This window comes from Vombatus ursinus, unplaced genomic scaffold (assembly GCF_900497805.2).
Source record: "Vombatus ursinus unplaced genomic scaffold, bare-nosed wombat genome assembly UNPS02014833.1, whole genome shotgun sequence".
Lineage (NCBI taxonomy): Eukaryota > Metazoa > Chordata > Mammalia > Diprotodontia > Vombatidae > Vombatus > Vombatus ursinus.
In genome coordinates, this window is record NW_020954611.1 from 3,303,134 (window position 1) to 3,318,849 (window position 15,716).

The 15,716-nt window shown below is 36.3% G+C and overlaps 1 protein-coding gene across 3 annotated transcripts in view; it reads left to right on the top strand.

Annotated features, from left to right (window-relative positions):
* Positions 1 to 15,494, top strand: part of PLEKHA1 (pleckstrin homology domain containing A1) — a 66,585-nt gene extending 51,091 nt beyond the window's left edge. Inside the window, exons 8-13 of one of the 3 annotated variants that reach the window (XM_027839759.1) lie at positions 3,528 to 3,596; positions 6,333 to 6,397; positions 7,252 to 7,315; positions 10,402 to 10,491; positions 12,241 to 12,311; positions 13,592 to 13,899. In XM_027839759.1, coding sequence (XP_027695560.1) covers positions 3,528 to 3,596; positions 6,333 to 6,397; positions 7,252 to 7,315; positions 10,402 to 10,491; positions 12,241 to 12,311; positions 13,592 to 13,802 — 570 coding nt within the window. In that variant the 3' untranslated portion in view covers positions 13,803 to 13,899. Of the gene's footprint in view, positions 1 to 3,527; positions 3,597 to 6,332; positions 6,398 to 7,251; positions 7,316 to 10,401; positions 10,492 to 12,240; positions 12,312 to 13,591 lie in introns of all 3 variants that reach the window. The other 2 variants (XM_027839760.1, XM_027839758.1) reach the window with 2 other exon arrangements.
* Positions 15,495 to 15,716: the final 222 nt, after the last annotated feature.

The following is a 15,716-nucleotide window of genomic DNA, read 5'->3' on the forward strand; positions in this document are numbered from 1 at the left end:
GAATTCTAGGCATGAGGGAACAGCCAATAAAAATGCGCAGAGTCTTGAGGTAAAGTGTTTTGTGTGAGGAACAGCAGGGAGGCCTGTGTTCCTGGATTGGAGAGTACTTGGTGGGGGATAAGGTGTAAGAAGATGGAAAGATCGGGGCTGGGAGAAGTAGGTTTTGAAGGCCAAAGAGAGGATTTTATATTTGCTCTTGGCAGTGATAGGAAGCCCCTAGAATTTATTGAGCAGAAAGGATGACAAGTCGGTTAGACTTGACCTTAGAAAGATACTTTGACAGCTGAGTGGAGGATGGACTGGAATGAAGAGAGACCTTAGGCAGGGAGATAGACCAAAAGGCCATTGCATTAGTCCAGGTATGAAGTAGTGAGGGCCTGTGCCAGAATGGTGACAGTGTCAGAGAAGAGGAGGTATATATGAGAGATCCAGACTGGATATGGGGGGTGGGAGAGAATGAGGAAACAAGGATGACCCCTCGGTTGTGAGTCTGGGTGACTGGGAGGATGGCGGCACCCTCAGCGGTAATAGGGAAGTTAGGAAGAGGGGAAGAAGGTCGGAGGGAGGAGGCAAGAGTTCGGTTTTGGGCCTGTGGTTCAAGATGTCCGTATGACATCCAGTTCAAGATCCTCAATGAACATTTGGAGATGGGAGCTTGGAGGTCAGCAGAGTTTACGGTTGGATTTGTAGATTGGAGAATCATCTGCTTCGAGATGACAGTTGAATCCATGAGAACTGATGAGATCACTGAGTGATATAGTGAGGAGGAAGAAAAGGGCCCAGGACAGAGCCCTAGGGGATGCCCTTGGTTAGCAGAGATGACGTGGATGAAGATCCAGTAAGGAGACTGAGAAGGAGCAGTCTAATAGGGGAGACAAGAATCAGTATAGGACAGAGTCACAAAAACCTGGAGAGAAGAGAGTGTCAAGGAGAAGAGAGTTATTTACAGTGTCATAGGCTCCAGAGAGGCCAAGAAGGATGAGAATTGAGAAAAGGCCATTAGATTTGACAATTCAGAAATCACTACTGACTTTGGAGAAAACAGTTTTGGTTGAATGATGAGGATAGAAGCCAGACTGTGGAGAGTTAAGAAGAGAGTAAGAGGAAAGGAAGTAGAGGCACTTATTGTAGATGACCTTTTCAAGGAGTTTAGCCACAAAAGAAGGGAAGAGAGATATGGGCCAACAGTTGAGGTGGATGGAGCAAGGGAGGACTTTTTTGAAAATGGAGAGATGTGCATGTTTGTAAGCAGTGGGGAAACAGTCAGCAGACAAGAAGTTGAAGATAAGTGATTGGGGGTGATAGAGGGAACCAGCTTTTAGAAAAGATAGGGGGGCAGCTAGATGGCACAGTGGATAGAGCACCGGTCCTGACGTCAGGAGTACCTGAGTTCAAATCCAGCCTCAGACCAAACACGACACAAACTAGCTGTGTGACCTTGGGCAAGTCACTTAACCCTGATTGCCTCACTAAAAAACAAAACAAAACAAAACACACACACACACACACACACACACACACACACACACACACACACACACACAAAAGAAAAGATAGGATGGAATGGGGTCCCTTGTGCATGTAGAGGGATTAGCCTTGGCAAAGAGAAGGGCCGCCTCTGTCTTTGAGTCAGAGGTAAAGGAGGACATAGTGACAGAAGGTATCTGTGATTTGCTCTGAGGAGCGGAGAAGAGGGAACTATTGGTGATTGGCTTTTTTTTTCCAGTGAAATGTGAGGCAAGGTTGTCAACTGAGAGGGAAGGGGGAGGGAGGGTCATGAAAAGGTATAGGAAAGCAACTGTGTGGGATAATAAATCAAATAGAATTACCTTACTTCAGTGAGGGCCCAGTTGAAATTATGTAGTATAAATTTGTAGTGGATCCAGGCAGCATGATTCATGATTTTCATCAGTAAGATGTGAGTTAGGAATGAAGACCACAGATGGTGGGAGTAATATGGGACTGAGGCTTGGGAGGGCAAAATAGATGACAAGATACAGAGACAAAGTACTCAAGGGAAGAGAGCAGTGAACAGTTGAACTGACTCATTAAGAGGTACAAATGGGGAAGGAAGGACAGTGTAGTCTAGTGGAGGGGTGACAGCCTGGGAAAAAACTGAGAGAGGTCGAGGGATTGGAGGTCAGGGGGAAGAGGAAGAATGGGGTTTGGGGTTGCATGGCAGAGAGAGAAGTGGAATGGCCACAGACTGATCAGATAAGGAAATGTCAGAATTCATGAATGTGAAAGTGGTGCATTTGTGGGTGATCAGAGGTATGACCATCTCTGTAGCTGAGGTGGGCTATAGAAATAGGTCATGTGAAGAAGTCTTAAGTTTAGGACCTGTGAGGTTTGGTGTTTGAAGGAGTTATCAGTACATATGTTGAAGTCCTCTAGTATGAGGGCAGGAGTTGGGGAGGTGAGAGACACCATGAACCATTCCCTCATTGAATAAAGAAGGGGAGTCCTGAGTGGTAGATGTAGATTGAGGAAACCTCAAAGGAGGAGAAGTTACTGGGAGATGATGGTAGAGGGAGAACCTGGAAATGACAGTGGGGAGCAAGGAGTATTCCAACAGTAGAAATGAGTAGAAGTGCAGCTAGTGCTCTAATGGGAGGCCATCAGAAGAGAGTCTGGTCTCAGGGAGAGCCAGAAGATGAAAGGAGTGGGAAAGGAGAAGATTCAGGATGAAAGCAAATTTGTTGCCTATGTAGCAGACATTTCAAAGGGCACATTAGAAGTGGTGGATAGCCCTGGAGTGGGCATTGGGGAATTGGGTTGAGACAGATAGGAATAAGGGAGTGTACAGCGGAGGATGGAGAACAGGGTTTGAATAGTTGAGTCTGGGGGGTTCAGAATCATTGAGATAGGGAAATTATGACTAGATGAGAGTTTGTTAATAGTTGATGAATGAGTTCAGGTCTGTTATCAACATCACTATGGGTTTGGCTTCAGAGTGTTGTAGACACTAGAGTGGAGGGACCATTAGGAAGAGCTAATGGCCTGACACTTTTTTCCTTTCTCTGTAGTCAGGCCAGGAATCATTATACCCAGAAAATTCATTAGACGTAATAAACTGTGCAAGGCGTAGGGAGGTTTTCAAAGAAAAATCAGAAATGAGTTCTTACCTTCATGTAACTTAAGTAGATGATTTTGTATTTCAGATGGAAAAACTGAAGACCTAGTGGTTTAATTTTCTGTACTTGTTCCAGTAGTATATGGTGAGGAAGGAGGAGGTGGAGGGAATCGGCTTATTAAAGTTTGGAAAGCCTATCAAATTTCCAGTTCAGTTAATTCTCTAAACTGTTTGTAGCACAAGAACTGAAAGCTGGCATCTTTTATTTTTCTGAGTTTTATTAAAACCTCAGGCTGAAGTAACATGAAAGATATCATTTATATCTAAGTTGGAATAGAGATGTTTTTCAGCCTTTGGTATTTCTGACTTTTGTGTTCATGTCAGAATAATTAAATGACAAACATTTGACATTCTTAGAAACAGAAGTCTTACTGTTTGTTTTCATCTCCGGCAGATGAAGAACTGGAAGCGAAGATACTTTCAATTGGATGAAAATACAATAGGCTACTTCAAATCTGAACTGGTATGTTTCCCCATCACAAATTTTGATGTAAAAAGTAAGTATTTAGAACAGACGTTCCTGATCTGGGGTCCGTTGCCCCTTGGAGGGATCTGTAGATAGATTTCACAAGGTCTGCAAATATTTTTTTATATTGCAATAACTTCTCTGTATTTAAAAACATTATTTTGAGAAGGGGTCCATAGGCATCATCAGATTGTAGAGAAGTCTGTGACACAAAAATGGTTTTAAAAAAAAAAACTTATTTAGAAAGACAGAGGAAGTTTGGCATGGTGGAAGAAAGTCAGCTTGAAGCCAAGAAGAGTTGAGTTCAAATCCTGCTTTTAACACATACTAGCTGTGTGAGCTTGAGCAAGTTCTAATCTGTCAGTGCTCTAGACTAGAGATGTCAAATTTGCTTAGATCCCCCCAAAACTCTACCAGATTAGTAATTGGTAAATATTGAACAAATAAATAAAAGTACAATATAACATAGATACTGTTAATATGTGGTGGTAAGTATGGGTTTGCAGCTGTCCTTTTGTATTTAACTTTGACATCACTGCTCTAGATGAGTTGCAAAGACATGCCAGCTTGCTTTGGGAGAGGGAATTTCCTATCCCAGGATTTCCCTGTACTGTGAATTTATCGAGTCAGTCCTTATCCCTGTCCCTGTATTATAATAGCCACACTTCTCGTTTCTTGTGCTTCCTTGGCGTTCTGAGTAACATATTCAAGCCACTTTTGAATGTTGTTGTTTGTATGTATTTTGCTGATGTTATTTATATTATATATCTGGTAAAAGGATCATAAAAACACAAAGGGCAAGACAGGGTGGTATAATGGGTAGAGCCAGGAGGAGCTGACTTTGTATCTACATGACCATGACCGAGGCACAGCTTCCCAGTGCCTTCCCCTTAGCTCATTGTAAGTTATACATGAATTGGCAAATTTCTTTTGATGAGGGAGATTTTCACAATGTGAGTTCCCCATTCCAATAAATTCATAGATCCAAACCAAAACACAATTGAAGAGCCACACCAGAAAGATAAACCTGTATAGTAGGTCAACAGAAGGAAAAACAATAGTTATCACTGGAAACCAATATTGGGCACAAGGTTATATTGCCTTATCTTTACCCTCTTCCTTTTTCTTCCAACCCATAAATCTGTCTGTTTGGGAAAAAATAGATGAGATTTATTGTAGACTGTTGAAGCTTTCCCTCGTTTTAAGTTCTTTGCTATTTATCCGTAGATGGTTATATTGTTTGATTTTAGACATGTAAACAAAATTAAAACTATCTTTTGACACACTTGAATAATCTTATTTTAAAATACATAGTGTGACATTTACTGACTTATTTAATAGCTAGTTTATGTTTTGTATGTTTAGGAAATCTCTCTTAACAGCTTAGTTTAAACATAAGTGGATTTATACCTTGTTAAAGCAACTGATTTTTAGAAGTAGTGTGCTGTGACTGGTTTGCAAAAAAAAAAAGTTAGGTTTAAAATTTAACTCAGTAAACAAGTGGAGTGGTCAGTATTGCTTGACAGAGTAATGCTACTATCTCACGTTTCTATAGGACTTCAAGGTTTACAAAGCCCTTCATGCTCGTAGTCCCATGAAATGCACTGTGCGTGATGCATGTGCAGGATATGGTGCAGTAGCATCAGAAGATGTGAGGTTGAGTCCTGCTCCTGGTATTTCCTACCTCGGTGACAGTGGGCAAGCCATTTAACCAAGCTTCCCTTTCCACAGCTATAAAATGGGGATAGTATTTACATTACTTAACCTCCCAGGATTGCTGGGAGAAAAGTGCTTGGAAACATCAACTACTCTGAACTACCTCTCTGATCACACCAAGATGGAGACTCCCTTCAGTGATGGGAGTTACCCCTTATCTGCAGCTGCTTTTGCTCCTCTTCTGTGTTCTCCTATAAATTTGCCACTGGAGTACCTTTGACATTATAAAAGGGGACCTTCCTCACTTTCTCTTGATATCATGAGGACTCCAGTGGAGCATGTGGGCTGTCCATTGGTTATTACCCCACTCTCACTACATGACCAGCTCACATCTTTCACTTATATGTTTCTTAGAGACCTTTTTTTTTTGACTCTGATTCTACTTGATAGTATATATTTGTAATGACTCTTCTGATGGCCTCCCATAAGCCTCTTTAATGGGAGCTACTATTTTAAGTTTGCGATATTCAAAATTAAAAAAAAACTTAAAATTTTTTTATGGTTTCTTAAAATTTACAAGCATTTATTTTCTCTTCCCTCCTATTCCTTTCCCCCCATTAAGCAAAATGTTTAAAAAAAAAACCCTTGTAATGAAGATACGTGGTAAAGCAGAGTAAATTCCTTTATTGACTGTCTAAAAAAGTATGTATCATTCTGCATCTTACCTTTCTGTCAGAAGGTGGATAAGATGCTTCATCCCAGTCCTCTGGAATCATGGCTTATAATTGCATTGTTCCAATCTCAGGTCTTTGAGAGATGTAGGAAAAAAACCTAATTAGTTAATTTAATAGTTCAAAAGTAAGCCAGGCTTTCATTAAAGGCAGGCATAAGACATGTGAGGGATTATGTGCCAGTTTTCCCTTCGTAGCGTGAAGTTTTGTATTAGATTTGTAGTGATCATATTTTGGATGGCTAATAAGATTATCAAGTTTTAATATAGATTCCCAAGGAAATAGCTAGCCCTGAACATGATCTTAAAAGAAAAGTTATATGTTGGTTTACATGTTATTTTGGCAGGAAAAGGAACCTCTCCGGATAATACCACTTAAGGAGGTTCATAAAGTCCAAGAATGTAAACAGAGGTGAGCAATACTAATTCAAATGCTCTGTTGTAGTTGAATAGGTAATGTGTCTTTGGATTGTGATAGCCAGTTGCTAACTTATTTTTTTTTATCAGTTACATCATTTAGTTGTTTATAATTGAGACATTTACTTCATATCTATTTTAAAAATCACATTTAAAGGGTTAGATTTTTCCATGGTCTTCATGACAAAACAAAGTATTAGAAATTTACTTTCAGCTTATTTAAGCTCTTAGAAGAATAATTTTAATAAAAATAGTCTATAATTAGCTAGCTTGATTTGAAAATTTTATATTTTAGGTTATTTTTAGTACTCATAGGCACTACAAATGTGGCTTGCTTGAATAATTTGTCATCTCTGCTGATGTTTCTCCAAGGATAAAATAGAAAACAGCTTTGAAACTGAAACTGACATATGGAGGAGGGGGAGGAAGGTATGCTTAATCAGCAGATCGGGCCACACACAGCTAATCAAGAACTTATATAACAGCTTGAAAACTGAGGTCCTTAAACATAAGCATTTTTATTTGCATCATAAATATAATATAAAAATGTGCCACAACTTTCTGTTCTTCGAATGAGATATTAGTAAGGCACTTGGCACAGTAGTCCCTATATAAAAGCTTATTTCCTATCCTTTTTCCCCAAGACAAAAACTGAAATGAAGTTGAAATAATAGTTGCTAATTTGAGTTTGTTTATATTCATCTAACACTTTCATTATTGACATTTGTTTATTCTTAAGGAAGTTTTCTTTTTAAAAGTCTTGGTTTCTATTTACTTATTGAAACTTGATGAAAGATGAGCAGCATGAAGAATCAACTGTAAATACATTTGGATATTTTGTTTTCCCAGTGACATAATGATGAGAGACAATCTCTTTGAAATTGTAACAACGTCTAGAACCTTCTATGTGCAGGTAAGACAATTATTTTGAGATTCTGCAAGAAAATGTAAGGCAGTATTAATTTGATAAAGCATATATTAGAATCTGTCATTTGTGGGGTTAAAAAAATTATACTCCACAAACATAACAAAAAGATTTTATATGGAAGGTTGTTTTTGAGCCATATCCTTAAGAAATAGAAAATAATCTTTCCATTATTAATAAAATTAAGTTACATTAGAATGGGAAAAATGCCATTAGAATTTGAATTTTGTGATTCCTTTGCTACCTAATGATAGCTATTGATTCATAAGTCCTGAAAACTATTTTTCTTAAGTTGGAATGTGTGGTACTACGTTGTTCACTTTTTAATGGGCCTTTAATTTTCCATTTTTCCCTTTATTGTAATTTTATAATAAATTATGATTCATATTAGAGTTAATTATTTGCATTTAAGTATTTAGATTTTCATCTAAATACTTAAAAGTTAAATGAATTATAGGGAGAAATAGACAATAAAATTATAATAGTGAGGAACTTCATTTTACAAGCCCTTTCAGACTTAGATGAGTCTAACCAAAAATAAGAAAGATGTTGAGGATCTGAGTAGAATTTTACAAACGTTAACATCTGTTACTTCTCTGGTCGTTACTGAATGGGCCTAGAAGGAAGCATAGCTACTTCTTAGCTGTTTATTGCACCTTTACAAAAATTGAGCGGGTATCAAAACATAAAAAGCAATACAGAAAAGTATTAAAAGTATTAAACATCTTTTATGTGCTACATAATGCAGTAAGAATTAAATTTCATAAGGGGAAACTGAAGAAACAATTAAAACTTCATCAGAGACCATTTTTATCTTTTAAAATGGGTGCATCCAAAAACAAATTATGGAAATAATCAGTAATTTCATTTAATGAAAATGACAGCAGTGAAGGAACATACCAAAAATTTTTTGATACAGTCAGAGTATTCCTTATGAGAAAATTAATATTTTGAAACATTTTCACTAGTAAGAACAAATCAACGAATTGGGCATGCAACCAAAAATATTAGAAAAGCAAGAAATTTAAAACTCCAATTAAACACCAAAGTAAAAGTCTTGAAAATGAAAAATAAAATTGAAAGCAAAAACCAAAACAAAACCCCAAACCATTGAATTAATAAAACTAGGAGGTACTTTAAAAAAAAAAAGCAATAAAAAAGAGAATTTATTAGCTAATTTGATTGAAAGAAAAACAAAATTACCAGGATTAAAAAATATAAAAGGTAAATTTACAACAAATGAAAAAAATAATTATTAGAATTATTTGCCAATAAAACTAATGGATAAGTATTTTAAAAAATATAAAATGCCCAGATTAATAGAACAAGAGGATTTAATGGAGGACTTTACCCAATCTCAGAAAAAGAAATAGAACAAACCCAAATTCAGCACCCAAAAGGAAAAAAAATGAAACCAAACCCAAAACCACAACATGGGAACGGTTGGATTTACGGGTGAATTTTACTAGACATTTAATGAACATTTAATTTCAACATTACATAAGCTTTTGGGGAGAGTAAGAGGGTAGGAGTATGCTAACCATGGGAATGATTCTGATCTGATGGGGAGAGGTCCACTTGAGAGGTAGACAATATTGCTTTGTTCTGTGAGGCTTTCAAAAGCCCATCTCAGGAATGATGAGCAGGAAGAAATATATATGTCCTGGCAAGTTTGGTAGCCTAATTAGAAGGCTAGAGGTAACATTTCCCTGGCCAGTCTCTCCAGCAGGCACCAATAGGACCCAAGCCTAGCTTACGACCTGGAAAGCTTCTGGAAGTGACCTAGAAGCAGAAGGTAGAATATCTGGCCCTACCTCTTGGCAGCCACAGGCAGGTCCTATTCTGGTGTCAAGGGGGTGAGAAGGTCTCTAGAAGCAGCCAGAAGTCATTATAAAAGAAAAGTTATACAGGTGAAGTATTGTAAGATTGCCATTGGATGAACAGATGCAAAGTGAAATGAGCAGAACCAGGAGAACATTGTATACAGTGACAGCAATAATGTACAATGAAGAACTGTGAATGACTTAGCTATTCTTAGTGATACAATGATCCAAGATAATCCCAAAGAACTCATGATGAAACATTCTCTCTGCCTCCAGAAAAAGAACTGATATTGTCTGAATACAGACTGAAACATTCTTTCCTCCTTCCTTTCTTCCTTCCTTTCTCTTTCTTTGATTTTGTTTGAGTCTTCTGAAAAAAGAATTACCAATGTGGAAATGTTTTACAGGATTATACAATGTGTAACCTGTATCAGATTGCTTGCCGTCTTAGGAAGTGGGAAAGGAAGGAGAGAGGAAAAGAATTTCAGATTCACACTTTTTAAAAATGTAAAAAATTGTTTTAACTTTTAACTAGGGGAAAAATAAAATATTTTCTTTAAAAAAGATTGCCATTGGAGAAATTTATGACCCAAAATAGATGTACCAGTCACATATCTAGAGTGAGTAAAAAACAAACAAACAAACAACTGAAAGTTTCATTAGTAAATTCAAAATATATAGATAATGTGAGGAAGGCCCAATCTAGCACATGGATGAATTTCCTGTAGAAGATTTCCTGGAGAATATGAATAAAAGTAATAGAAAATGGGCATGGATAGGTTTAAACCATAGTAGTGGAGGACTCAGTGTTGTGCATTAAAGAAATTCATTAAGTGATGACAAAGTTATCTGAAAATGTGATTATTCATCTAACATGCCCTTATGTCTGTGGTGACTCACTCCTCAGGATCTGGACTTAGAGTAGTAATTCCCTTGCCTGGGCAGAGTTATGGAAGGGAGCCTTGGCATGGAAAGTCAGAAGGGAATTTAAAGATTGAGCAATTAATACAACCTCCTTATTTTAAAAATGAGGAAATTGAGGCCCAAAGATGGGAATGGCTTATCCAGGATTATCTAGGTAGTAAGTAGCAGAACCAGATTTGTTCCTGAGCTCTAAATCCAGTGCTATTGCTCTAGTATCTTTTGATCATTGCACTTGATGAGGACACAATGTAAACTAGTTCATATTTTATTAAGATAGAAGCTTCTCTTGAGAAAAACATGATAAAATATTTTCTTCTCTTCTCTTAGGCTGATAGTCCAGAGGAGATGCATAATTGGATTAAAGCAATTTCTGGTGCCATAGTAGCACAACGGGGACCTGGAAGATCAGCAACTTCTGTATGTTTGTGAGCTTTCATTGCTTTCTAAGGTTTATTTCCATTTTATGAAGTTGTATATCCTTTCCTTCCTTTTAATCCTTCTTGTCTTCCTATTGTAGTAAAGTATATTGCATGATAACTGTCATACCAACTAGACTTGCAAAAATAATGCATTTCTAATTTAATGCTTCCTGTTAGTGTTATGTATTTGTACCTTTTTGTGTGCATTGTATTGTCCTAAATGCACAATCAGGAAAACATGTTTTCCCAGGTCTATTGATCTTAGGAAGTGCTAGGATAAAATTTTAATAGCTATTGATTTAGTACAACCAACTAATTCTTAGCATAAAATCATTTTTCAGATTTTTTAAGACTTATAACTCATTTGACCAATTGTGTGAATTAAGACATTTTTACTATCCTGAGGACCAGTTTACATCTGTCCTGAGGTCTTTATCTTCTATGCTAGAGGTACCAAATTTTAATCCAAACACTTGTAAATTTGTGTCTTGCAGTATAATTGTGAAAATTAATTTTTGTTGTTGGGGATCTATTTTGACTCTTCTGGGTGCAAGTCTAGCCCTAATATGTCCTTAAGTCCATGAAAAGAATTAAATTGTTTATTCAATAGAGTCTCCTTGGATAGAATATTTCAGTCAGTTTGCATTTTGATCAGTATCCAGTCAAAATCTAGATCCATAAGACAAGGGGTGGGGTATCTCAATTCATATATATAAGTAGAATTTCTTTTTCATAGCGATAATTTTAAATCATTTTTATGCTATATAACATATGACTGTATTTATTTGGTAATATCACAGGGTATTCTTTGCCTAAAGCAAATAGGTTTGCCTAGAAGGTAGCCTTATAGTGATTAGAAATTTTTTTTTCATATATTTTCAAGTAGACTTTATAATGCATAGAGAAAAATTAGATCTAGAGCTTCAAATACTGCATAAGTACTAAAAGATACAGTATGGGTTTTCCCCCTCATCAAAAACACTAAAACAAACTCCAAAAACCCAACCCAAATTTTTTATTCGTAGTAAAAAAAAAAAAAAGGTTTTTTTTTTTTGGTGAGGCAATTGGGGTTAAGTGACTTGCCCAGAGTCACATATCTAGTGAGTGTTACGTGTCTGAGGCTGGATTTGAACCCAGGTCCTCATGACTCCAGGGCCACTGCTCTATCCACTGTGCCACACCTAGCAGCCCCTCACAGTAAATTTTCAATTATTTATTTAACCTGTGTGAACAAGGAATAAGATTTGGTCAGTTATTTTTCGTAACTGTTCTTGAAATACTATACCCCAATCTCAAGAATTTTGATAGTGTCATGTCCCTCATATGTAGATTTATCATGCAACAATCATAGCTCAAATGTTGATTTAGTATGAGTTTTGTATTTTCCTGGTGGTGGTACTTTTTTTACAAACAGATCAGTACTTAGAAACCAGTTTTTGCTTGTTCTTCAACATTCAAATCATCAGATATATATAGGTTTTTTAAATGTGAAGGTGAAATCTTATGTAGGTGGTAATTTTTTTAATTGCCTAATGTTCCATGTGAACTTTTCAGCATTGAAGTATGAGTCTTTCTGCAAAAGCAATGGGTGTCGGGGCAAGGAAAAATTGGAGAAGGGTGTTTGTGCTTTGTGGTGGGGGCAAATTGGGCATTCTAGCTATTCCTGTCTCTCAGCAACACTTTTTCTCTTTTCCTCCCTCTCCTAAGTATAGGTTAACTCTAATCTTAGCTTTGCACTGTGTTCCAGATGCGGCAGGCCAGAAGGCTGTCGAATCCTTGTATACCGAGGTATACATCAAGAACTGGTGAATGCAGCACGTATGTGGGCTCTCATGTAAACTTGCCTTCTTAACAGAGGGCTAGGACTTACACACTACTTACCACTTATCATAGAAAGTTGAGTTAAACTAAACTATCTCTTGCAGTTATCATAACTGCTTTTTTCAACACTAACCAGTCATCAGGTTTCATATATGTTGGGAAACATTTAGACAAGCAATGGAAGAAACCCATACATTAGTTAGGATATACAAAATGTACATCTTGATAGATAACAAACTGTGATAGAGTTTAAGGGGTAATTAATGCAAAATTAGTTTGATGAATTCCCATGAGAGTTCCAGTTTTTACTCTGTTCTTCATACCTCATTCACTTCTGACCTAATGACCAGATATGTGCAAATTCATGCTTGCACATACCTTTGATAAACTGAATATTATAATAATCGGCATGACATTTTAAAAGCTTAAATGGAGCCGTAATTTTTATCATCCTTTTGTTTTCAAAGCCATGAATGTTGTAAATGAACATAGTATGTTTAAGCTATACAGTTTTAGCCAACTGAATGGCATCTTTAAGGATATCCACTGATGAAATTCAGTAAGAAATGTATGAAATTTGTTTTAATAAATATTTTACTTAGCTGTTTCTCTATCACTTTAAAATATATGTCTAGATACATAATTAATAATTCTAATAGTAAGTGGAGTAAAAATTCAGTGAATCAGGTTGCCAAATAATGATCACCTTTTTAAAAACAAAACAAAACAAAACAAAAAACACAAGAATTGATGATTCCTACTTGAAGAAGCAATGGAACTGTATTTCTCTAGTCTATGTTTTTATGTTGAACTACAGAGAATATTTATCCTCTGTAACGTTGTGTAGAAGCTATTTCCCATCATCAAATTAGGATATAATGTTTTTATTTAGATGAGATCATTCTGTTAGGCTCCAATTAAAATACGTTTTTTCAGTTATCAGTGGAACACTTAACTAATTAGAACAGCTTAAGTTGGCAAAGTTCTTAAAGTTTCTGGAGCTGCCAAGACCAGCTTTAGTGAGATATATACATATATATGTAACTGGTTTCTTAGCTGAAATGGTTGTTCGCTCTCACTGCTATATACTCACCCCTAAAAATGCATTGCTTTGGAAAAGCACCTGTTTATTTGTGCTGTCATGGCTCATGCTTCGCTTTATGTGTGTGTGTGTGTGTGTGTGTGTGTGTGTGTGTGTGTGTTTTGTTCTTCAGTCTCACACTGAGATACTGCGCTTGTTACTAACGAACATATTTGACCAATACTATTCTTTACAGGAGCATTCCAACTGTTCTTCAGAATCCAACTATGCTTTCCGTTCTGCCAATGCAACAGCAGCCACCTCACATTCCACAGCCTCTCGCAACAACTCTCTGGGCTCAAGCTTTACCATGGAGAAGCGAGGATTTTACGAATCTCTTGCCAAGGCCAAGCCAGGGAACTTCAAGGTCCAGACTCTCACTCCAAGAGAACCAGCTTCCAAAGTGACTGTACAAGCCGTGCCGAAACCTCAGCATCACAATGGCCCTCAGGAAAGAGAGAACGACCTAGTGGATCTGGATGATGCAAGCCTTCCAGTTAGTGATGTGTAAGAATGGAAACACTTGGAGAGAAGGATCCACTTGTTAAAAGCTTGATTTCCTTTTATAGGGGCTTCTAGCCAAAGATGAGATGAGAAGGAAAGGGAGATGGTAAAATAGATTTGGGGAAGATTTACATGAAATATACTGCCTCTAACCTGTTTTTCTTATAGGCTGGTAATCCCAGGTAATCTAGAGAATGGCCAAACTAGAACCAATCTCTTAAAATACTAAGAATGTGTTTCAGTACCAAGGATCTAAATTCAGATACTGATGTAAGCACCTACTTAGAAATAAAAATGTTTTATGTTCTCTGCTGAGTGATTAAACATTTGTGTAAATCACTCTTAGAAAATTTGACAATTTCATACATACCAAATTAAAAACATTCATTTTTTGAGGGGGTGGAGGGGTTATATTGGCCTTGTTATATTGGTCTTCTAAAAAAAAGGTTGATGTGAACTCTTAAGTATTTCAGTATCCATATCTTTTGATTGATCAGCATTATCTATTGAAAAGTTACCAGACTAAGATATCATTTGCATCTTAAGTCTGTGGTGCTGCAAAATTTTCTTTAGAATGTTGATAATTTTAAAAATTAGACCTTTTTTTTTTTTTAATGCACTGGTTCTTAAGGTGAGTGGTAACTTTTGCACATCAGATATTATTGGACCATCTTTATAAGGGTTTTGGTTGGATTGGTTAAGGGAAAAAATGGCAACTCAAACTACTATATCCTAGACATTTGAACTAAATCCATTTTATATTGTATTACATCAGGCCTTGCTTTGTTCAGTGTTGAAAATTACATTATTTGGTATGAGTTTTTTGAGAGATTTGATTTTTCTTATCAACATTTTGTGAATAATTCTTGTTTCTATATTTGGATCAGTGAAAGACCTCAAATTTATATGTAGAGACATAATGAGAACCTCTCTTAGTCATTCAATTGTGGCCTGTAACTTTTGTCACTGATAATCTATATTAAAGTGCCTGTGTTTTCTCATTTTGTTTTGAAACATTTTGAGATCAATGTGTTCATGACCCTACCTTACTGGTTTAAAACCTTGGGATGAGATTGTTTTTGAGTAGTATAATTTGTATTAAACTATTTAAGATAATGTCTTATGCTAGGGATATCAGAATACTGATATTACATCTCCTAGCTGTGCAATATGTACATTTCTAAAACTGAATTCTGGATATACATTATATTATACAATGTCATAAATATAAACAATACTTCTAAGGAATCTTTAAATTTCAGATATTTAATAAATTGAGCATGTACCATTTTGTGATTCAGTTTTGAAAACATTTGCTTTAACCAAACAATCTTGAATTTTATGTGCTGCTATTTTTGTGATTAAAATTTGCCATTTTGCGGTAGCTTGTTTTCTGCAAATTAATAGATAACGTGTCATGTGGGTCTCTTTTCATTTTCCAACTTGACTTCTTGTCTATGAAATACTGAAATTTTCTACTAAAATAGTGGGATCTAAGGGTCACGTAATCTTCAGAATGCCAGAATTAAGTATAACAATTTAAAAATCAGAATGGATAAAGGATGCCATTGTTGAGGGTTTTTTTTTATTCATAAGCTAACATTTATAAAAGTTGTACATGTAAACTATTTTCATTTTCTTTGTCAGATTTTTAAAAATTTTGTTTGGTCCAGACCTATGATTTCATTGGTGTAGAGAATTCCCAGTCCCTCTACCAATGCAAATCAACAGCTGTTCTCCAATTTATAGCCTTAGAGTTAACTGCCTGGGGCCCTGAGATGTTAAGTGACTGCTTTTGGTCACCAGTCAGAATGTGT